The 24,370-nt window shown below is 38.7% G+C and overlaps 2 protein-coding genes across 3 annotated transcripts; one reads left to right on the forward strand and one right to left on the reverse strand.

Moving 5' to 3' along the window:
• Nucleotides 1-446: 446 nt before the first annotated feature.
• On the reverse strand, nucleotides 447-10,559 carry LOC139976232 (uncharacterized). 2 transcript variants are annotated; one of them, XM_071984813.1, is made up of 4 exons: nucleotides 10,168-10,559; nucleotides 6,727-7,562; nucleotides 3,620-3,842; nucleotides 447-2,154 (listed from the first exon to the last, which is right to left on the reverse strand). In XM_071984813.1, the coding sequence occupies exons 3-4, from the start codon at nucleotides 3,659-3,661 to the stop codon at nucleotides 1,579-1,581; spliced, it is 618 nt and encodes a 205-aa protein (XP_071840914.1). In that variant the 5' UTR covers nucleotides 3,662-3,842; nucleotides 6,727-7,562; nucleotides 10,168-10,559; the 3' UTR covers nucleotides 447-1,578. The 2 variants fall into 2 exon arrangements, with proteins under 2 accessions (XP_071840914.1, XP_071840913.1); XM_071984812.1 differs by lacking the exons at nucleotides 6,727-7,562; nucleotides 10,168-10,559 and having other exon boundaries at nucleotides 3,620-4,006.
• Nucleotides 10,560-13,033: 2,474 nt separating this feature from the next.
• On the forward strand, nucleotides 13,034-20,064 carry LOC139976118 (phospholipid scramblase 1-like). The gene is made up of 9 exons (XM_071984556.1): nucleotides 13,034-13,354; nucleotides 14,072-14,192; nucleotides 14,468-14,570; nucleotides 15,677-15,831; nucleotides 16,732-16,862; nucleotides 17,391-17,511; nucleotides 18,255-18,357; nucleotides 18,917-18,975; nucleotides 19,528-20,064. The coding sequence occupies exons 2-9, from the start codon at nucleotides 14,139-14,141 to the stop codon at nucleotides 19,591-19,593; spliced, it is 792 nt and encodes a 263-aa protein (XP_071840657.1). The 5' UTR covers nucleotides 13,034-13,354; nucleotides 14,072-14,138; the 3' UTR covers nucleotides 19,594-20,064.
• The last annotated feature ends 4,306 nt before the right edge of the window (nucleotides 20,065-24,370 follow it).

The following is a 24,370-nucleotide window of genomic DNA, read 5'->3' on the forward strand; positions in this document are numbered from 1 at the left end:
TGGATGGATGGATGGATGGATGGATGGATGGATGGATGGATGGATGGATGGATGGATGGATGGATGGATGGATGGATGGATGGATGGATGGATGGATGGATGGATGGATGGATGGATGGATGGATGGATGGATGGATGGATGGATGGATGGATGGATGGATGGATGGATGGATGGATGGATGGATGGATGGATGGATGGATGGATGGATGGATGGATGGATGGATGGATGGATGGATGGATGGATGGATGGATGGATGGATGGATGGATGGATGGATGGATGGATGGATGGATGGATGGATGGATGGATGGATGGATGGATGGATGGATGGATGGATGGATGGATGGATGGATGGATGGATGGATGGATGGATGGATGGATGGATGGATGGATGGATGGATGGATGGATGGATGGATGGATGGATGGATGGATGGATGGATGGATGGATGGATGGAATATAGTATAAGCTATTTCCCAACCCATGGGTTACATCTCGTTGTATAATCTTCCAATTTCTCCAACCAGTTTCAAAATAGGGAATATATCAACACTATATAGGTCATAATAAGAAAACGCCAAAACATTTAGATGATCGCCTCACTGTTTATATAAAATATACTTATCAACACAAACATTTCACCTTATTACATAGCTATAGATACATGGTTAAAACAACCCGAAGAACAATACAAGCAAGAATTGTGCACATTTCTTAAGACTGAACTTACAAAAAAGAAGCATATTGTGCATCGACCTATATAAGGCATTAATAAACTCAAAAGGGTGAGAAAAACTGTAAGGTAATACAAGTATAACATAATCCATTCTAAAATAACGATTTACGGGGACAAAACAAAGTGACATCCTGCAGGCCAAATAACGAAAACTCAGTTTGAATCAGTACAATCGTTATTTTAAAGGGGAGTTTAAATTGCAACTGAAAATTTGATTCTTGTCAAGAATCCCAATTGAAATATTAAAAACAAACTGAGCTCTTCACGTGGCACATCAAATACGTCACATTAGGAAGTTATAGGAAGTGACTGCAAAAGGTTAAATGAATACAATACCGTACGTTGCTCTTACCTGAATGGTCAATACAATAAATCACATGAAACGACAGATGTTTTCTATTCATTGTTCTATATCTTATCATAAATAAGTTGTTTCTGAACTGTTTCGAGTTTTGCATTTATACAAGTGAGTGATGCATCCACTGGAAGTAGTTGCCAATTTATCCCTTAAAGATTTTCCATTTCATTGTTAAAATAAATGGTATAGTCCAATCAAACATAATTTTTGTTCCCCTGCCATGCCTAAGACTCAATTTAATCCTGACGATGAACTAAGTTTTCCGCATGGGATTCGATATTATTGTCTGATTTAAAGAAGGAAAAATATCAACAATCATATTTAGCTTATAATGATAGAGATTTTTGTGAAGACCAATTTCCCAAGTTCAAACGGATATATATATATATATATATATATATATATATATATATATATTCCCAGTCTGAAATAAGATAATTAAATGTCACAGCGTTTTAGACTTATTTTAAATGACCTAAACGAAGCTAAACTAAATTACTTTGCTCCCGTCCGTCGCCGTCTTCCATTTCGCTTCCAACTTCTTCTTCTTCTTCTTCTTCTACCTCTTTCTCCTCATCTTTCTCCATCCCATAATCCTCCTCTTCCATATTCTCTGCTATGTGGCCGACGTCTCCTTCAACCCTCACTTCCGTGTTCACTCCATCGTCCAGTGCGATGTCGAAAAACAATTGATTCGGATCCACGTCATTATGTTTCCCTTGTATTGTCTTTTCCACACCAACCTTTGTACCCTTTTTTGTCTCTTCCTCAAATTTATTCCGTTGTTTACCCCTGCTACCCCTTCCGACACCAATACCCTCTGGAAGAGTATATTTTCTCCATTCGTCTGGTTTTAAGTATCCAATATATGGCATATCAGGGTCTACGACTAATGGTCTCCCTATGTGTCTCTCAATCATTGTTGCTCGTGTGGAGGGAATACTATGTGGAAATTTTTCGTCTTTCGATTTTGAAGAGCGCCCTCTCCATTTAGCCAGCCATACAAAGGACAAAGAGGTGAATAAACAAACGGTAAGAATAGACCATCTAACTATGAATTTCTGTTGGGGAAAAAATAGGTGAAAGAACGGTAAAAGCAATAAAGATACAGCAAGATAGTGAAAAACAGGAGAAAACAACAAATGCGTCGAACTTGCAGGTCTGTGTTGGGTCATAAAGTCACACATTTATATTCCTTTCTGTATTTTCGTTAAGGTTACCACTTAAATAGCAAATACCTTAGATATAAACAGTATAAAATTCTTGTTGTCATTCACTGTCATTTATTATTTAATCCTCACGTAGGTAAAGTGCCCGGTTCCCGCGAAACTTGAGTCCTCAGAAGGTCAGTTTCAAAACCATATTAATCAACGCGGCCGTAGAAAAAAACTTGTATGTGCACGCAGGGTATACGTGTAAATACAAAAAGTGTCATTTAATTAAAAATAAAAGCTATAGGAATAGAAATTAGGAAACTAAGAAAAACAGAAATTAGAAAATCCCTTTGTTCTGTCCGTGTTTGTTTATCGAATCAAATATACTATACGTTGGTGTAAACATAAAACGTTTGATCTGAGATCAATTGAATGATCGATTATCGAACTGGGATGATTCGAAGAGCTTGGCAAAAATGGAGGGCGGGAGAGGGGTTCGAGACATGTCGTTCCCCGATTCCAATGTCCTGTGGCTGAAAGTAGAAAGCTACAGGGGCGCAACCACGTATACATTTTGTTTCAGAAAATATCTGGGGCATTAACCCCCCCTCCCCCTCCACACCACCCCACTGTCATACAGAATATTTCAAAGAAACGCTTAAATGATTACATAATTATATCACATCGTATGCGCTACAATCTAAACAGTTGAAATAACATTATTTCTAAAATTGCCATTTTGTCAACATTCCCCAAAGTGGAGACGACCCCTACCCTAGACCACTAAACATATTAGCCTTCCCCTCCCCACAAATGGTTGCGCCCTTTCTTGAGAGACTATATTGACTAATTGAACAAAAAAAGAAAACCTTTACCTGCCGAGAAACAGAAACTGACCGCCGCTTTGAGGAACTGTCCAGATCTGATCTCACTGGATCAAGTTCAACCATACCTTTGTTACCATGCATATAATAGTAATAACGGGCATGTACATGGTGTATATTACTAATAGAACATTCAGTGATCAAATCATTGTTAGGCCTATACATTAAGTTGACTCGGAGTATAGTTAGGTCATTGCCAATTCAATTATTCGAAGCCGTCCATGGTCAACCTTGCATGTACATTGGGATTTGAATCGTCGCCGGTTTTGATCCCAAGGTATAAGAAAATGGGTATATGAAATTGATACAAAATGTTTCAGTTCGATTCGGAGCTTTTGATCGGTTTGGGATATATAGTAAATAACTGGCTGTGGATGGTTACATCTTTAAGTTCATTGAAGTTTAGTCTTATGCTATATATTGGCGTTCCAAGAACTACTGACCAATCGAAGCAGATGGAAATATAAATGGGGCCTACATAGACTGACCTTTGTGTACATCTTAGAAATGCCTGCTGTATTATGATACATCCCGCCGTGCGTCTAGATCACTTAATAGTGATGTTTACGGCAGTGAATATTGCGTTAGCTGCTGTAGTTTTACATTCTGTTCTCGTGACCAGCACATCATATCGAGTTGACCATAGATTCACCACTATCCGGCGACTAAAGGCTGTAACTCTCTCTGTATATAGACTTTTCCTCGTACATTCTAAACACCACACATATGCAATTGATGACAAAATAATAAATGAACGTATAATTATGCAAGCCCCATGCATGTATATGGTTATATATGCTAGCTAGTTATATGCTAACGTTTTACAATACTGTGAGTAGATGGTTCAATTAAGGGACCAATATATATAAATCCCTGACCCGTGTCCGAGAAAAGCACGTATAAACAGTATATATGGTCATTCAGATATATGGTTTATTGTTAACACAGGAGAGGTGAAAATAATACATGTTAACTTATACGCTATATGCCGTGCGCAAAGCGGTGGTATGATTTATTTATACATGTGTCAATTGTTGACAACGTTTATAGTATATAAAAGACGGTCTGTAAATCAGTTTTCACCCACGCAATAAATGATGTTGATTTTTTGGTATACAGTTAAAACTATATAACGGTAAATCCCAAATTGCTTGGTATGTAAATGCTATGGCAATTCACATTGACTTGACTTGCCGAGTTTGAAACTTCCAATGATGAGCAATGAAAGAAAACTGAGAGAGAGAAAGGTGGAAAGACAGAGAATTCGAGAAATAATCTCGAGACAAAATAAATTAAAATCAAAACTAACATTCGACAAAGACATTTACAAGACTCAATTTTAGGAAAGTTCCTTCGTTGATTTTTAAATACAGGACGTCGTTTTTCAGAACAGAAATGCTGAACAACAACCAACATTCGAAGGCCCTTTTTTTGCTGTAATTCAGAGGAGTGTAATCTCTAGCCCGGTCGTGTTTCCCAATTAATGTACCTATTGCCCAATTACCAGATACATTTGCAACATTTTTCCTGGAGAAAGTTGAAGACGTTCGGGCAAGCATCACGTACGCCATATGTGCCTACCCCGACCATCCTACACTACTTGTATGACAATGCTGCAACTGAGATTTGTTTTTCGTCTCAGGACTTGCATCCAAACACTGTTGTCTCGATCACATCCATACCTCACTAGATTGATTAAAACTTGTAAATCTGAGTTGGCGACCTTTTTCTGTTAACTATCCTAGTATTTGTAGAAAAGCAATTTTTCAGGCTATGCTGAAAAAGAAGAATTTAGATTGTTCACGACATGAGAAATTATAGATCGGTATCAAATTTATCTTTTATATCAAAAGTTATTGAAAATGCTGTTTTTCGTTTTAATCAAATTGCACATCATATTAATCGTATTAACTGGTAATATCCATTTCAGTCAGCGTACCGCTGCAGGTTTTAGCACAGAGTCTGCCTTGGTAAGAGTTCAAGATCTGCTTTACTGGCTCCAATTATAGCACGCTATAGCTAGGAAAGTTTTGTGATTACGTAATACACCTGCCACTGTCGTAAATTGACCTCAAGCTCCACAATTAGCATGCATAGCTTCTTAACACCATTAGGCTCTGTGTGTAAACACTTTGTGGAAATATGTTCATGTCTACAGTACGTGTAGTTATTATAATCATACAGCGTTCACACAAAGACTCTCATACAAGAAAAAATATATGTGGCAGGCGTTGCAGACTAATTGGTAAAAAGAGGACATGTTACGACCAAGGCAGGTCGATTACGTAATCTCAAGAAACTTTTCCATGATAGCGTGCTATAGTTGGAGTCTATACAGCAGACCTTTAAAATGATCTCCGAACTCCCTTGATAACAAGAAATGTGTTTTATTGGTACTACTAGATTTGTCTGCAGCCTTTGACACGGTGGATCATCCATTTTTTACTATCTACATCGGAAACAGATTTTTATTTCCGTGGAATTTTTTTAAGGTGGTTTAAGTCATATTTTGAACATCGCTCACAAACAGTCCAAATATCCCAGTTTAGTTCTTCCTCCCCTTTTTTGCATTTTCATTATCTACTTCGGTTCTCGGAAAACAAATATGTTCATATCATATGAAATATATGAAGTTTATGCTGATGATTATCAGCTCTATGTCACCTTTGATCCAAATAATCTTGAACTTGCTATATACAAGATGGATATTATATACTCTCTTATATTAAAGTTCATATTTGGGGATTTTTTTCTCTTTTTTTTCTCGTCGTTCTTGTTTTGTTTTGTTTCGTTGTATTGTTTTTTTTTTTGTTCTTGTTGTTGATCACTTCATTTTGAGTTTATTTGGAGTTATATTCTAGCTCATTTATAGTTTCGTAAACTCTTCAGTTATTGGTCACCAATTACAAACATCTTCTTTTTTCAGTGACTCATTTGACGATATAGTTAATTTCATTTCATTTATTTTTGTTCAATCTCAACATAAGTGAAGGATATAGGAAACAAAACGTGTGAAAGGAAGTGTACTAAGAAACCCTATAGGGCTTGTAGGGGGTATAATGACACCCCCTGAAGAAATACAGAACTTTACAGTTCTTTAGTTACAGAACTTTTTACTTCGTTAGACATGGTATAACATACCTTAGTCTATGAAAAATCATATCACGTTTATCATATCTTATATTATTTCTTCTTCACCGACAGGGGCTGTTCCATGATTTAAAAAAAAGGAGCCGTTAAGGCCGACTCTAATGCAGAGGGGTCCAGGGGGGGGGGGTCTTTCCCCAACAGCACAAACACGTTTTAGACAGGCAAGGGCATATCTATGCTATAGCTTAGAACTGTAATTAGGTCTACATGCAAATTGGTGCTCATAACCATTTTGATTTTTGTTTGGGGGTTTGAAAAAATGGGCGGGTGCAACCCCCCCCCCCTCCCCACACACAAAATCACGGATTGGCACATGCAACGATACAGACTATGTGGTCAGTTTGCTTAGTGAATCAACGTCGCATCAGAAATGACGAAATTGAGAACTTAAACTCCAAGAAAGAATTGTAAGTGAAGAAAGAAAACAGATGAAACATTAACTTACACGTTTCTAACATAAGTTATTATGTATTTGATTAACGGTGGTCTACAACTCGCACACGGTTGTTCCCGCATATATATATATATATATATATATATGTTACCCCGGGGATTCGGGTGACCTAGGTATGAGCCAATATATAGGCCACCTGAGGGGTAGAAAGGAACAAAACTCAGAGCAAAATGAATAGTACAGCAACACAATGTCATATGGTATATCAATGTGTATTTACAACCCTTTAATCTAGAACATAATTGTCCTTTACAGCTCTCTGTTATATCATATCAACCTCAGTGCAACATCATGAATTTATTGATAACAGATAAACCTAATCAGTCTACAGATAAACGCACTCACGCATAGACTAACAAACATATCCACCAAACTAACCCATGACCCACACAGCTGCACACAGAAGTGCTAATATTTATTCTAACATCTTAATCCTCTGTGCACCCCTAGACTAGCAACATTTCCCTGCATGAACTAGGGGGCTAGCTCACGACTTATTATTAAAACAAAGGTTTCAATATAGTTGTACCCACACGCTACCACTGCACAGGCAGTATACAGCTAACAAGAACAATATCTCTACCTGGTATAGGATTGCCATGGTAACCTAAACAATTCCACCAATCCTGTGCACCCAGACCTCTGTAGGGGGTCTACCCTATGCAGCTTGCTGTGTAGCTACTTTAATCAACCCCTCTTCCAATAGAACAATCCATCTAATTAGTCTATGCAGCACAGGTTATACCTGCTAAGTAATTTGACACCATGGAACCACCTCGTTCCTGGGCATAGCTGCAGTGGCTTCACCATATCAAATAACAATGTACCTACGGAGAGCCAAACGTTCCATAAATGTCGAAAAAGAAAGTGAAGTGTCCAAGTTAATATATATATGTCCAAATCGATATCAACATGTTACAATTCGATATCAGCATGTTACAATTCCATATGAACATGTCGAAATAAAATACAATATGCCATTGCGTCTATCAACATGTCAAATTCAACATCAGCATGTCGAAAACTTGTAACAGCATGCCATTACTACATTGGTCATGTCAACATGCTATATTTACGTCGTGCTATAATTTTGGCACTTCGGCGCGCGCCAACGTTTCGTATATGTCGAGATTTATTTCAGTATGTCCAAAACTTGTGTCAGCATGGTGAGCGAAGAGTGGTGAAGTATTGCCATGACAACGTTGCACATGGTTCGTGTCGTTCACACGGTACTATGGTTGAATATACTGTAGCGGAAAGCTACGACTTTTCCTTAGTGAGATACGTTTCGTTCCCTCAGGGGTTACATCTGTTGCGCTCCGTGGAGGTAACGAGAGATGTTTATCCGGAACAGGAACAGGAACTGATTACGTAATTTTGCTATATCGATGTATTCCCGTGACTGGCATAGGCAGGCACGGCGGTGGGTGTGTGAGTCGATCCCATTGGTCGCAACTCATCGTAGTTATATACAGGTAGTCCATGATTGGTCTAAGCCTTTTTTTTACAGTTTATGTACGGACGTGTGTATACGGGGGTTCAAGGGCGTAGGAACCGGGGGGGCTGGGGGCGCCAGCCCCCCAGTGAAAAATATGGGGCGGGCGGAAGTATCGTTCCGCCCCCCCCCCCCCCGCTCCGCAAGTCAGAAAACCCCTTTTTCATTTCCAAATGAGAAAAAAATCTCATTTGAAGCACCAAATTGCATCTAAGGCCAGGTGAAAATGCAAAATTCTTTACAAAATGGAGTGGGTGTTGAAGTGTGCTATATTGCACCAAATTGCATCTGAGGCCACCTGGAAATGCAAAAAAATTCCAAAGGGGAGGGGGACACCCCCTCCCCTTAGACCCCTCTCCCAGGCCGGCCATCAGTCTTTAGCCCCCCCCCACTCAATAGTACCTTCCTACGCCACTGCGGGGGGTATTTTAATGAAGGGTTCTTTCGTAAATGAGTGAGTCAGAGAGTCGGAGAGTCGGTCGAGTGCAAGACGAGGAACTTTCCTTCCGGCGGCTCGTGGTAAAGCCTTTGATATTTGCCTAAGTCCAAACAAATATGTTTAGGCATTTTGGAGTGCCCGACATCTGCGCTGCCCGAGTCCAGCGGATTGCCCGACACCTGCGCTGCCCGAGTCCAGCGGATTGCCCGACACCTGCCCTGCCCGAGTCCAGCGGATTGCCCGACACCTGCCCTGCCCGAGTCAAGCGGAATGCCCGAAGCCTGTGCTGCCCGACACCGGTGGATTGCCGACGTTTAGATTGCCCGACCCTTGCGCAGCCCCAGTGTTATGCCTGCGTATCCTTGGGTTGTGCCCGACCCCAGTACGTTATATTGGGCAAATGTCAATATTGTGTATTATACGCTGTAGATGTAGAACGAGATGAGAAATTATACTTTTATTAAACATACAACTCTGGTGTCTGCCTCCTGATTTAGAGTTAATCTGTACCCGTCCACCATCTACCTCCCCTACCCTCCTCCAGTTGGTTTCGAGACAGGTTTTTCACTACCAGACGTTGGCGGCGTTACAATACGTTTTAAACTGCTGCAGTAGGTGGAAAATATACCATTGAGAATATCTTCAAGCCCTTATTCGTATTAGTCGCGCCAAAGCTTTGTCCAAACAAAGCAGTTCATTTAATGTAATCATTCATAATGAATTTTTTGCAAGAAACTTTTTCTTCCATACAGCGTTTGGTTGGAGAAATAAACCAATGCGTCAGAGAAAACCAGCTTTCGATAGCACCACGCCTCCGAACTCGTCTAGAGGCAACGTTTGACAGTAACAGTAACATGGTAATAAATTGAAAGTTTGTAAGAATATTCTTGGGGAAATTTCACTAGGCCCCTTTCTCCCTTTGATCCAGTCCGTGCTCTGTCTTTGGGATTTACTTCAACTAAGTTCTACTTGTATTTAGCCTATGCTAAGTTAGGCAATGCCTAGACTAAGGCTAAAGTTAGGGTATACATACTCTTATTTCTAACGTTGCCTCTAGACGAGTTCGGAGGCGTGGTGCTATCCCCATAGTACCGTGTGAACGACACGAACCATGTGCAACGTTGTCATGGCAATACTTCACCACTCTTCGCTCACCATGCTGACACAAGTTTTGGACATACTGAAATAAATCTCGACATATACGAAACGTTGGCGCGCGCCGAAGTGCCAAAATTATAGCACGACGTAAATATAGCATGTTGACATGACCAATGTAGTAATGGCATGCTGTTACAAGTTTTCGACATGCTGATGTTGAATTTGACATGTTGATAGACGCAATGGCATATTGTATTTTGTTTCGAGATGTTCATATGGAATTGTAACATGCTGATATCGAATTGTAACATGTTGATATCGATTTGGACATATATATATTAACTTGGACACTTCACTTTCTTTTTCGACATTTATGGAACGTTTGGCTCTCCGTATGTACCATACAGGTAACATACAGCTTAAGGCTATATTAAGAACATATAAAACTACTAGCATTGATAAAAAGGTGCACTTCAATATCTGGACATTTCTATTGAATGTTACCATGAATAATAATAAGAATACATCAGTTAGATCCTTTAACTATTAAAGATAAGAGTAATAAGTACAATAAAGTAAAAAGAACATACCTGAGGGGTAGAAAGGAACAAAACTCAGAGCAAAATGAATAGTACAGCAACACAATGTCATATGGTATATCAATGTGCCACTGACAGGTCATTTTCCCCTAACCTCTGAATGGCTGTACCACTATCTGTGAAGGTAACTTAATAAAAATTTATAGGGGCCTCTGTTTTGTTCAAATCATGTTCCTAACACACATATATATATATATATATATATATATATATATATAGATCCCCAATGTATTCATATCATAAGTATATAACATTATATGGCATTGGTTTGTAAACATAATGACGACGACAATTTACAATGTATGCCAATATTAATCATTACCTTACAGTGTTTGTGAAATGGGGATTATTACCCAAAAGGACTTGAAATGGACTATCAATCAGTTGTTTCTTAGGGCATTGATGCTTGCTTGCCTCTTAAGGATATCTTCGGCTTAAATTGGAATAAAACCATACACTTCTTTGTTATACAATTCTCATACAATTTTTATGAAATGGGGTTATTATACAAAACGACTGCGAATAGACTAGCAACCGTTCGCTCCTCGGGGTTTTTGATGCTTGCTTGCCTTTAAATGACATATCCGGCTTTTTAATATAATATAATTTTTTTTTTTACAATTCTCGTACATTGTTTATGAAATGGGGGTTATTATACAAAACGCCTGCAAATAGACTAGCAACCAGTCGTTGTCCTTGGATGCCACTTTGATGCTTGCTTGCCACTTAAAGATTTCTTTGGCTTCTAGGAATCAAACTAAACATTTGTTTTTGGCAGCATTTATAAGTCGATAAACTAAAGCCTGAGGGAATCCCTTTCACATATCGATGTTTCTCGACACCGTCACATTGTTGTCTCCACTTCTATTCATGTTCATATATTGATTGATCAAGAAAGTCCGATTGATTGGAACGTGAATATAGATCTAAAGATCAGACATGACAGATCACTTAACTTTAATAAATTGTTTTCTATGAAACTCCACTTTAGAAATCAGCAGCGTAACCAGGGCGAAAAGGTTTCTAGGGCCAAAAAAAATATCCAAATTCAATCAGGGTGTTTTGTTTACTGACCCTGACTGTTTCAGTCCGCTTTTGTGATTGAGGATTCGATAGCGGGAGGACGTTGGGCAGGGGGGGGGGGTGGCGGAGGTGGGGGTGTATTAATTCGACTTAAGTGGTAGCGTATTTGATCATTGCCTTCTCCCCCCCCCCCCCTCCTCCACCCCATCCGACATAATAAACAATTAAAAGTTATTTGTTTCCAACTAAATCTGCGTATACGCGTTAAAGCTAAACGTGCAGGAAAACTGTGAAACAAATTAACTGCCACGGCTTTTAACGTTATTTCCTTATAAACCACCACTTTTTTGTTCAATTTTGATTCAATTTATTCTGTAATTTTCTCTTCTTAATATTTCTAAAATTGCTTACATTCTACCTATGAAAATGACATGAAAGTAAACAGAAGACTGATTTTGAAATCTGGTTTTAAGTCATGAGTGCTTGCATGTGCATTCCATGTCAATCGGTTACACTTCATTGCAAAATTTATCACAATTGATAACAAAGAAAAAGGTTATAATGTGTCCTAAGTTTCAAACCAGTTTTAATGTGACTTGCTTGTTTAATATTCTGCTCCGCTCTATGACGTATTCGGAAAAAGAAAAAGAAAAAAGTGCAGCACCATTGATCTCCTGTGGCCATTTCACCGCCTGTTTCCTTTCCTACCACTGTCCTTTGAAGTGTCCATTTAAAATTTTTTTTACATTATTCAATTGAAAATGGAACTTGTCTGCCAGTACGTCTTTCTAAATACATATGCTCTCAGTCGATTTTTTGTTTCAGTTTGCTTCTAAAGAAGGTCCTGTAAGAATCGAATTATCAGGCCCTCTAAGTTTCACTTACAAAATAACCAAATGCTGACAAAACGAAAAAGTCCAATCCGTTTCTTATGTGCACAGTAAGCTAGGCTATGCGCACTTAGCACAATAAAGGTATGTAATTTCGATAGGCCTAAGCGAAATGTTGATATTTGTTTGAATGAGAATGTAACAAACCCTCTAAGTAGTTTATACACTAAATAATGTGCGATCAAGAGGAATAAAAATTAGCAATCAAGTTTCAAATATATTTGATTCAAACCGGCAGACCTTACACAGTACGGTAACGCAAAACGCGACTAGCTGTCTTTTTTTTCTATTTTTAAAATTTTCTTTTGTCTGAAATCTGAAACGTTCACTGTACTACATTAACAAACCATCTGTCAGGTTATCATGTTGATGGTAATGTTCCGATTGTTAACCCTTTAGCTTTATAAGGTGTGAACCCGTTATTTGATAACCAATCGTTTAACTGATACGTCTTTTCTCTGCATGACAATTAAGTATTATGAAACTGTCGATGAACAAGGCTAAACATAATGCTGTCCCTCCAGAGTTGTACTATCCAATCAATATGTCTTTCATGCGTATATACCACAACTAAATCTTATCGACAAATGGAGTTGATTTAAATTCTTCATGGGGTACAGTCCCGTAACCAACGAGACAGTAACGTCACTAGTTATTGTTCTCCTCAATCTTATTTTCCAAAAATAACTGAATCTATAGTTAACAATTGGTAATCTTGTTTTGTCATATATATGTTTTTAGCCGAAGCCTTATGCATACACCTTTTTTTACTTACAAGTCGAAGAGAGACAGAGTGTGTTAGAGAGGTGGAGGAGAGAGAGATGTGAACAGAGAAACTGTTAACAAACTTATCCATTGCAAAACTCAATGTAGGTATAAACAGAGGGTCTGATGTTTCGATCCTACCTACAGCAGGATTTTTCTTCAGAGGCAGGCCGAGGACGTGACTTATTATACATGTACAGTACAGGATTAAAAGTCAGAATATAGTGCGCCTTTTAATATATATGCCCGGTATATTCAAAGATGTCAAACATTTTTTCAAGAAGAACAGTTCTTAATTACTTGTGAACAGGTAAGTTGTTTTAACATTTGCAGATTCGTCTAAAAGAAATTTTGTTTTTAATATTTGTAAACTTTGCAACGGATTCTAAGAAGGGGGGGGGGGGGGGGACTAACCATTTGCCGAAGGGCACAATATTTATGTCCTGCAACATACTGTATAACTAATAGTGTAACAGCAACATTAAACGAAAAATTTACTAAAACTTCCTGACATTACTAATTGGACGCAATTAATGCTGCTTTCCTTTAATTAGTTAGAGCGGCTTTGTCTCTTGCGTTGCGTTTTATTTTTTTTTACAACTTTCCATCATTAGATCCGAACTATAACATGGGTTAAAAACAATACACAAAATAGTCAAGTCTTATCCCAAAGAAGAAATGGAAAAATTCTTACATTTTATAAACACCAACAAGGCAAAAGTGTATGAGTTAAGAATGTCTTAAAACACTTAAAACTCATAAATTTCAAATCCTAAACCATAATTTAGCATATTTCACTTTCCACCAGATTCAGGGACTCTAATAAAGTCAACCCTCCTTTTTTATATTGATAGCTTTCAATATTTATACGCACCCTGCTGAGGTAAACCCTTCCGTTTAGGTTATTAAAAGATCACCACTGTTTACCACCACCCCCCCCCCTCCACCCTCTCAAAAGAATACAACAAAAATATCGCAGTAAGCGCACATCTCATATTTTTTGTAATTACATTTTTGTTTTGTATAGGATCATCCGATTTTTTTTAGAGGGATTAGGATTATTCGTCGCCTATAACGTCTCCAATATTGCCAGAATGACGTCAATATCACCGGAAACAATTACGGCCCAGCCATACTCTGAAGAAAAAGTAAGAAAACAATTTCAACTGCCTTCTAAACTTTAATTCAATTCTATCTAAAGTAAAGAAGTTTAGTGTTCGTTTCTTGTTTGTAGGAGTATACTTGGTGAGTGCATGAGCCTTTATCCCGGTGTGATCTCAGAATGAACTGTATTTTATCTTTCTATGTAGGGAAAACGAAGGGGTGAGGGGTGGGTTTAAAACTCGTATAGCCTGATGGTATACACACTCATGATATATAAATATTACCTGTATTTCACTTTTTATTTGATTATTTTCTTCAGGTGACCAACAAGGAAAGGAACTTGCCACTGGATGGTGTCGGTTTGGAGGCTCTGGCCGATTTAAACAAATTTTATATTCACCAGTTTATTGAACCATTGGAAGGTGAGGTCACAATTAGGTTTTGCTGAATTAAGGCCCGTCTAAATTAATTTTATATTCATCAGTTTATTGAATCATTAGAATGAGAAGGTCAGAATTAGGTAGGTTCTTTTCTAATAAGCAATCAAGAGTACCCAGTTTTGTGAGAATTAACCCCGTCTAAATTGCCCCTTTTCATCAATTTAAGTACCGGTATACCTCCCTCCCCCCCCCCCCCCGTTTTTGTTACGTGTCTTTTGTGAACTCAAAAGAAAGCTAACCTTTCGTTGAAAGAAAGAAAACTGTAATTAGAATAGTACTATTTTGTTGTAACGTTAAGAAAAATGCTTTTTTAAAAAGTGTCGAGTTTTTGAGAACACATTGAAAAAATACTGGAATTTGTGGTGCACAGAGGGTCCACTTAACGAAACTTTGTGGGTCTATTTGCGGTTTGCGTTTTCAAATCAAAATCACAATTCCCGTGACTACCTAAACGAAGTAATATGGGGGAAGGGGTACCCCATATAGAACCATCTTTCGCCGTCTATGTATATACACGCCTCTGTCTTTCCCCCTTTTCAAGTTTTCACGATCATGAACTGATTTATCAGCTGCGTATAGACGTAACATGATTCTCAGGGTGCACATGTGATATAGTGAATTCTGACTTTTTGAAAATACAAAATTTGTTATACCACGGAAAAGCGTGGAATCAAGATCTTTTCAGAAAAAAAAACCCTCACTGACATCTTACTAACGTAACATCGTTACGAGTAACACGGTTATACAGTCTCGATATAGGGACTGAGGATATGAGGGGATCAATTTGTTGGGTATTTCGTGCAAGGCCCTATTTTTTTTAGGTGACTTTTTTTTTATATAGTATGTACTGGGAGGAACGTACAGGATCGTGTTTAATACCAGTGAAATGTTGACGTCACAAGTTGGAAAGAAAAGAAGTAAAACAGAGGGCGCTCATCAACAATTATAGGAACAAAGTACTGATCATTCTCAAAAATATATATTAGAATAGAAAGAAAAAATGAAAAGGAGAGCTTGACTGAAAGTATCTTTAACACTTAATTTGAACATGATCCTTTTTTCTTCATTTCTTTTAATTTCGTATAAAGTTACTAATAAGATTGAAACACGAAATCGATATCGCATCCTGGACGGCTACGGAAACTTCGTTTACGATGTGCTTGAAAGATCGACGGATTTTGAAGGTGGATGCTACGGATCAGCCAGGAACTTTGTTCTAAGCATATTCGACAAACAACGAACGGTAAGAGATGCATGGCAATATTAATCATGGAAATATGGATAGGCCAGGAGGTAAAAAGTTTTGACTGGCGAAAGAAGAACGTATTTTAAACTTCCTGGTGAAATGTGCATCTAAATTCTACATGGTGTTCTCAAGATGTCAATAATAGAAATTGTCACAATATTACCGCAAGTGAACTTGAAGCAAACAGGTTTGACGTCACTATAGTTGTACACTGAGAGCAATGAATATGTTTTCATTTTCCGTTCATTTTTCACTTAACTGGTTTGACCTTCGACTGGATTGGGTTTCTAACTTTTCCATGTGTGCAATTAATAAAATATATACTAATGACTGTAGTGTGTTCGTATTGAGATGCATGTATATATCCCAATTTGGGTAGTAGGATATTTTGTTTTCAAATTATAAAGAAACAGATAAAAGAAAATGTATCAGCTTCTATGATATCACACCTGTTTGCTTCTCGTTTACTTTGGGTACAAAACGTGTCAGCTTCAAATGATGTGATCTCGAAAATGGTAATGTACGGGCATGTCGATCTGGGGTAGAACCTCAGTCAGTCGGAAGATGTTTTACTGTTCAGTCGGGAATGAATGAGACCACTCCTCTGGGAACATGAAGCGCTTCTATTAAAGGTTCATCTGTCTCTCTCCTAAATCAGTCAGGGAGAATTTAGATCCCCCATCTCCCCCTCCCCCCCCCCCCCTTTGCCCCACATTTGACATCATGGACCCGTCACAGTACGAGGCTTTCACGTATGATGGACTTCCAGTTACCGTCTGCGTCGACGGCATAACACAACGATTTCAATATGTACGGACGCCGTTATAATAGCGGTGTGTTGATTTTAATGTCTTTTACAACTAATAAAGTTCTTCATTTGTTTTCCTATTTACAAAGGAGGTAATTCGTTTGGCTCGTGAACGTAAAACGTGCATCGGATGTACATGTTTTGTGTTTGGTCCAGACTGTGGAGATGAAATAGCAGTGGACGCACCCGCAGGGGAGGTATTTGGATCAGTCTGTCAAAGGTAAATATTATTTTCGTATTTTTTTTTCTATGAATAAGCAGATCATAAAAAATTATTTGGAGTTTGTTGGAAAGACTTCAAATAAAAAGAGAAAAATATTGCCTAGGACGAAACACAAACCATTGACCTCTGGAACACGCATTTTTTGTACCCTCTGGTATCAGCTGAACTATAAATTGGGCCGTCAAGATGGGTGCATGGTCTACAGTGGGAGACAGTATTTCCTGCGCAAAGGGAAAATCAAAATAGACATCGTTGTTATCAAATGAAAGAGAAGAGGGTATTGGATGGGAGAATGTGGGGGTGGGGAGATGTGGAATCCTTCTCATTCTAGACTCATAATAGACTAGTGGTAGCCTGGGGGGGGGGTGGTATGGGGAAGTATAGATTTCGAAACGTATAAAGAACATAACGAACGCTCATCATATTGAAACAAATCAACAAAGCGCGTAACTAGACCAGAATTACCGTATTATATATTGATCGGTTTGAATGCATATACTGATTACATCCCTGTTTTACAAATAGATGGAGTATTTTAAGACCATATTTCGAAATCATGGACGTGGATGGTGAAATGATTGCGTCTGCCAAAGGTCCCGGATGTATCTGTCAGAACACACTTTGCTCCAGTCCAGTTGAATTTCAGGTAAGACCGTTGGGAATGTAAAACGCCTATGTAATTTATTGATATAGGTATAGCACATATTATACAGAAGAGGCAATTGTTACATAAAAAAATGAAAGAAGAAGATATATATTTCAGATATTTTGATTTGGTGGAGGGAAAAGACTCGGAATTAGACGTGTGCTTACTGTATATAACGGAGTAGTAACGAGTCACTTTATGTGGAGGCCGAGTCGAGTCATTACCAATGACTTTTCTCGAATCGACTCGAATCGAGTCATGGACTCGAGTCACTGTGTTATTTCTATGGGGCTAAAGTAAGCAAAATTATTCTAGTCGATTCAAGTTTGAAACTTGGCGACACGAGTCTTGATGGGGGTGGGCGTGTAATGAAGAACGCATGGCCCAAATACTTGGGGGGGGGGAGGGGGGTCGTGGGGTGCTATATAGTCAGCTATACTGATATGAATTTCAAAGGCCAACATATTCCTTCCATGACAGGTTGGCGATTTGGTTCAGGGAACGGACATATTCAACAGTCTTGTACTCAGTTCTTGGTGCGGTGGAGAGAAAGACCAGGAATATTGCAACCCATTCCCTTACCTTTTAACGACTTGCCTTTCGTTGAAAAGAAGCTTTTAACGATATAATATGGTGTCTTAAGTTGCTATTTTAATGGCAGACTTGTTACATTTTAATGTATACTGATTTCCGTAGGTCTCTCTACTATGACGCAGTTTCAATATCTTTTTCTATTAATATAGATCTATTCTAAAGATGGTTCTTCGAAAATTGGCTCTATCAGCAAACTTTACAGTGGATTTGCTAAAGAACTTTACACGAAAGCAGACGACTTTGAATTAAACTGTGAGTTTATTGCTGGAGTATATATGTTGTAAACCGGGTATGCAGGGTGCATGTATGTATAACAGTGACATTCCATTCGAAATAAATAGTGAGTTTATTAATGATATATAGGCCTATCGGTAACCGGTATTAACGGTGTATGTATGTATTAACGTGACATTCCATTTGCCAACATATAATTAAACAGTGAGCTCATTGGTGATATATCGGTAATGCCGGTATACATGATGTATATCCTTATTAACATGACGTTCCTATTTGTCGACTTCTAATTAAACCGTATAAGGACATTGATGATATATCGGTAATACCGGTATACAGGGTATAAATATATTTGCGTAGAAATCATTTATTGAAGTATGTGTTCCCTTTGTCCATTTAGCATTAAACCGATATATAACTCATATACCGGTGAACAGGGTATCTACACGTTGATTGTCAGGGATGTATTTGTGACAGAGGAAAGCGTTGGGGCTTCATGGAAGGTTTATGACGTAATGATAGTGACGTCACGTCAAACCAGCTTCACGTTCCTTTGTTGATTTTTTTCTACTCACAGTTATCGAGAACACATCACTTGAAGTTAAAATTCTCTGTATATGCCTCGTATTTCTGTTGGTAAGTGTTCTGTCAAAGCCTGATCGTGCACATTTTGATCCATGAATATAGGTCTACTTCCTTTCGTTAATTAAAAATGCCCTTTTTGGTACTAAAATGCGTTTCCGTTTTCGCCCTTCAAAAGTGTTCCTCTTTACAAAAAAAAATGCCCGTTTTTTGCAAACTCATTCAAATCATGAAAGTTGTGGTAAGGAATGAAGAGAAGAGATATTTTGTCGGGAACTTTTGAGGTAACTTTATATTTTGCCCTCTGAAATCAAAATCACATGTCCCACTTCCCCACCCCCCTCCTCCAGATTGAACCCTCATCCGCCGCCGTATTTCGGTTAAAGGTCGTATCAAATGTGAGATAAAGAATACTGATAAAACAGGAGAAAATATCAAAGCTATGATTATTATGTTAAGTTTATTCCCCCACCCCCTTATACTTCAAATTAAGAGACGAAAACAATAGCTTGAACTTCCGCTACGATTGAAGTTTGGCTATGGAAAACTAAATAGCTTTCATTAGGAATTAATCTAACTTCTTATCTTTTCCATTTTCTTCATCAGGATTTTATGTTTTTCGAAGACGAAACCAGCTCACCAGATTCAAACTCACTCCAAGTTGGTAGATGACCAACGATCACAATAAACCCCAATCAAACGAATGATGTAAAAATATTATATATATACATGTTTTTCGACTCCACCTCGGATACTCGTGATAGGAAGCCCTGAGACGATGCGTTCACTTTTCAACTGGTTATTGTAAAATGAGTGTATTTTTGGCTTGGACACTAAATTTTTATACTGAATTCGACTTTAATAAAATCGCACATCTAGTACCACCTAGTATAACACCTGCAGGACCACTCCAATCCAAAATATGAAAATGAAAATGCTATAAGCTTCAGAGACGAAAGTAAGTTAATTTGAAAATCAAAACTGAAAAGCTTTTCACATCAATGTCGTTATAAATTATTTATTTCTTGATTTTTGTTTTCATAAGTTTTACAGAAGTATAATAATTTCTGTTGTTATGTATAAAGTGTACGTTAATTCATTGTGCTTAAGAAGTTGTTTCAAGAAAAAAGGTTTACTTTTCAATAGTTGACCTAATCTTCTTTCCATAACTATCTTACTCCATTTCTAACCTCCTTTAAAGAATAGTCCACAGTTTTGTTGTTTTGGTAATTTTGTATAAAATAATCCCCCAAGATGCAAAACAACACCAACTTTACCAAAGCATAAATTTTTACTTTTCGCGTTCCATATACATTCAATGACATTTGAATATAACCCAAATCTCCCAAACCTTTCAAAAGTACGCACATGGTTTTGACGTCATAGATTCACTTTGCGCCCATATATCCAGTAAAGGCTGACCACTGATCCCAAGGAACCCATGTACAAATGCCATTTACGTCAAGCGCAAGTAGGTGTTGAAATAAGATTTTAAAACACCCAACATAACAAAAGAAGATTTTTACCATTGGAAATTCCTTACACTGATTAAAACTTGTAAATGTGGAAAGTTGACTTATTCAAGATAAAGAGTAAATAACTTAAAGTCTGATATTTTCATTTAGTAAAATATATAATATATATATATATATATATATCAGGCGCGTATCCAGGATTTTCAAACCCGGGGGGCGCGAATTACTATCTAAGCGGAGCGCCACCATCGGTTGGCGCGCAGCGTACAAGAAAATTTCTTGTTTTGAAACCCCCCAGATCACCGGAAACGGCACTTCTTGGGCTTGAAATGACCAACCAGATGTACACTTTTTGCCTGAGAACCAAGTATTTCCTAATAGTTTTTTTTTCCATCCATAACCTTTTTGAAGATTGTCAACCCGGCACACATCATGTTCGACCTGATCGCATCTCCTGTGGGTCTTTGCTTTTGTAGGTAAATCTACGTCGCGGCCCACAATACCCGTCAGCCCCACTTTTCAAGGTTTTAAGCCCCATATTTGTTCAGAATTTGAAAATTCACATTTCTCTTGAATAAACTCACTTCAAAACATACCCATAATCTTGTACAAAATTTCATCTATGGACAACCAATATAGAAAAAACTTCCTTCAACCCCTAACAGACCGGTCAAATTTAACGAGTAGAGGGAAGTGTGATGTAGAATGTTGGTCAGAAATTTTCGAAAATTCAGACACAGTTAATTTATTGGTGTACAAATATTAAAACCTGTTATAACGGCTATTATAAAAGTTGGTTGAAGGAAATGAAAAAATAGCAGATATTTCCGAAACCGAACACTACACACATAGGCGTAGGAGGCGCGGCGGCCATAGGCGTAGGAGGCGGGGGGCTGGGGGGGCTGCAGCCCCCCCAACCAAAATTTTTGGTGAAAATTCGGGCAATATGGTGATATTTTTTCGGGCACCTACTGAAAGAAAAATAATTTGCAATGTGTTTTTCATTTTTTTTAGTGAAAATTCGGGCAATATGGTGATAATTTTTCGGGCACCTACTGAAAGAAGAATAATTTGCAATGGTTAATTTGCAATGGTTTTTCAATGGTTAAACTGATATTATTATTATTATCGTAACGACTTCCCCAATAATTATAACCAATATGAAAGGGTGATAACACGGAAAATAAAACCAAAATTTTCGCGCGCTTCGCGCGCATTCAACATCTTAGTGAGCTTATCATATAAGCATTCGTCGGGTAAAGGCATGTGATGTAATAACCGATGAATGCCTATATGATATGCACATTGAAATGTTGGACGAGCGCGAAAAATGTTTGCTATATTTTTCGGGCAAGTCGTTACAGCCCCCCCAAATCAAATTAGGCTCCTACGCCTATGGCGGCGGCAATGGCGGAGCTAGGGGTATTGGTCAGGAGTGGCGAGAATGGTCTGAAGGGGCGCTTTCGACACTATCTAAGCGGAGCGCCACCACTGGTTGGCGCGTAGCGTACAGAAAATTTTTGAGTAAAGATACTCCCTAGATCGCAGGAAATGACCCTTTCCGGGCCTGGCTAATTTGCAGATAAACGAAGAATAAGGTGTCATCGCCAAATTACACCAACAAAATGTGACAAATGTCAATAAGTAGATGAGAGCGCAATAAAAAAGTCAATAATCTAGAATAATTAAAAAGTGGTTAAGAGCTGAAAAAGGCGCCAGCAGTCCATTTGAGTCCGTCGGGGGGGGGGGGCATCCGCCCCCTGACCATATGGACGCTCCGCCACTGCGCGGCGGGGGTGCAGGCCCTAATTCGCCATTACTAATGTAAAAGAGAGTTTTGACATAATTGGACCTCCATGCTTTTTATACATCTACATGAGACATGTCGTTGTTTACATTAGCATCCCGCGGTATACTGCGCAATTTGAACGGACCGTACGGTACATGATGGCATGCGATGTAATAACCGATGCTTGCTTATATGATATTGACATGAACACGTTGAACGCGCGCTTCGCGCAGCGAAAATTTTTGGTTATTTTTTCAGGCAAGTCGGACAGTTTTGAGGCTTTTCATCCTGGAACGCCATTTTCATGCTCACTGATATGATGTGATATCTGCTGTTTGCGTTACAAATTCGAACAGGCGCGTAGCGAGGAATTTGCCAAGGGAGGGGCGAAGCCTGTAGGCAAATTATCTAAGCGTAGCGCCACCATAGGTTGGCGCGAAGCGTACAAGAAAATTTTGGCCGAAAATGCCTCCCAGATCGCTGGAAATGGCACTACCCAGGACCATTTGTTAGCGCGAAGCGTACAAGCAAATTTTTGCCGAAAATGTCTCCCAGATCGCTGGAAATGACACTTCCCAGGCCTTGTAAGTTGCCCCTAAGCACTTTCTATTTTGAAATTACTTAGCGATATCATTTAAAAAATGCTGAATGGGGGGGGGCGGGCGGTCGCCCCCATCCCAAAATGCGTCATGTTCCCCGACGACATGGTCGAGTTCGAGACCAGCCACAGTTGGTTTCATAGCACAATTCTACACACGCGTTATGATAGACCATATATAGTATATATATAGATCATTAGTGAGAGAGGAAAATGGAAACGTCAAAAAATGGAGTTGTCGGTGTAAGGGGTAGGGTGAGTCACACTTTTACGAAATCATTGATCCGTCACTGGCTACCCTTCAGCGCTGTAATGATGTCACTGTTCCTCTTTCTCTTCCCGGTGTCTTCGCGTTTTGCTTTTACTCCCTCTTTTTCTCCTTTTTCTCTCTTTCTTCTTTTTCTTTTCCCTTCCTTCCTCTCCTTCTCCTCTTTTTTCCCCCTCTTTTTTCCTCTTTTTTCTTCTCTTTTTTCTCTTCTCTTTTTCTTACCCGGGGGGCGCGCGCCCCCAACGCCCCCCCCTGGATACGCACCTGTATATATATATATATATATATATATATATATATATATATATATATATATATATATATATATATATATATATATATATTGTTCAAGTATAGGTGCTACCTTCATTTTTGTTTTTTTTTTACTTTCTAAAAGTTTTTCCGTGGTTATTAGTTTTTTCTTCTGCCTTTCCTTCTTCCTTGCGAAGATAAGATAAGAAAGAAAAAACCTTGGTGCTGGGAAGGAAGAAGAGAATAGACGAGGGGTAAAGGGAACCACAGTGTGACTGTGGCAAGAGGAGGAGAAGCCTAAGGGGAGTGGGCGCAGGGAGAGGGAATGAGGAGGAGGGGGAAGAAGAAAGGAGGAAAGAAGAGGGTTAAGGAGAGAACGAGGGGCCATGTTTGTGACTGTATTTGGTGGGGAGGGAGTTGGATGTAGGGGAACAGGGTGGGGCGGAATGAAGGGAGGAAGGAAGAGGCCCAAGGTAAGTAGACTGTTTTATTGAAAGAATCCATCCGGACTCCATCCCACTATCTAAGACCAACAAAAGTTGGTCTCGAACTGCAACTCATCTGCAACTCCAACTGAAAGTCAATTTAATCTCTAAATCTTACTGAGACTAAAACAACTCTCTCTACCATACACAGGAAACACCCCTATCATAGGAAATGCCCTCTACACGCAAATTCGTATTTCATGAGACTGGGTAGGCTATCAACATTTGTCCAAAAAGGAAAAAAAAAGACAAATCCTTATGATTACCAACCTACAATGTTAAACCATAAAATTGAAGCGAACGGACAACAACATTACCGATAGCTATTACACCATCAAATATGTTTGCGTCAGCTACAAGTGTTTGTTGGACTGTATTTGACCCTGGCATTAGCAATTTCAAAAGGACATGTTGAAAGCAAAACAAGTAAGATTATAAGTTCCGTTACTACCAAATCTTTCATATTGAGCAAACTCAACAAAAATACAGTAAATGATGTCACTGTTTTTCCACGAATAGTAGATGGCACCGATTTGAGGGCGTTTTACACAGTATGTATGCAGAGCCGTATATAGCGCTGTA

This window comes from Apostichopus japonicus, chromosome 11, assembly GCF_037975245.1.
Source record: "Apostichopus japonicus isolate 1M-3 chromosome 11, ASM3797524v1, whole genome shotgun sequence".
Taxonomy (NCBI): domain Eukaryota; kingdom Metazoa; phylum Echinodermata; class Holothuroidea; order Aspidochirotida; family Stichopodidae; genus Apostichopus; species Apostichopus japonicus.

Bases quoted from the DNA above. Each gene is read 5' to 3' on its own strand.
- LOC139976118 (XM_071984556.1), top strand. From the start codon at position 14,139: ATGACGTCAATATCACCGGAAACAATTACGGCCCAGCCATACTCTGAA. The intron at 18,358-18,916 runs GTGAGTTTATTG...TTCTACTCACAG, and splicing joins AGACGACTTTGAATTAAACT to TTATCGAGAACACATCACTT. The intron at 18,976-19,527 runs GTAAGTGTTCTG...TTTCTTCATCAG, and splicing joins TATGCCTCGTATTTCTGTTG to GATTTTATGTTTTTCGAAGA.
- LOC139976232 (XM_071984813.1), bottom strand. From the start codon at position 3,661: ATGTATCATAATACAGCAGGCATTTCTAAGATGTACACAAAG. The intron at 2,155-3,619 runs GTCAGTCTATGT...TTTCCCCAACAG, and splicing joins TTTCTAAGATGTACACAAAG to AAATTCATAGTTAGATGGTC.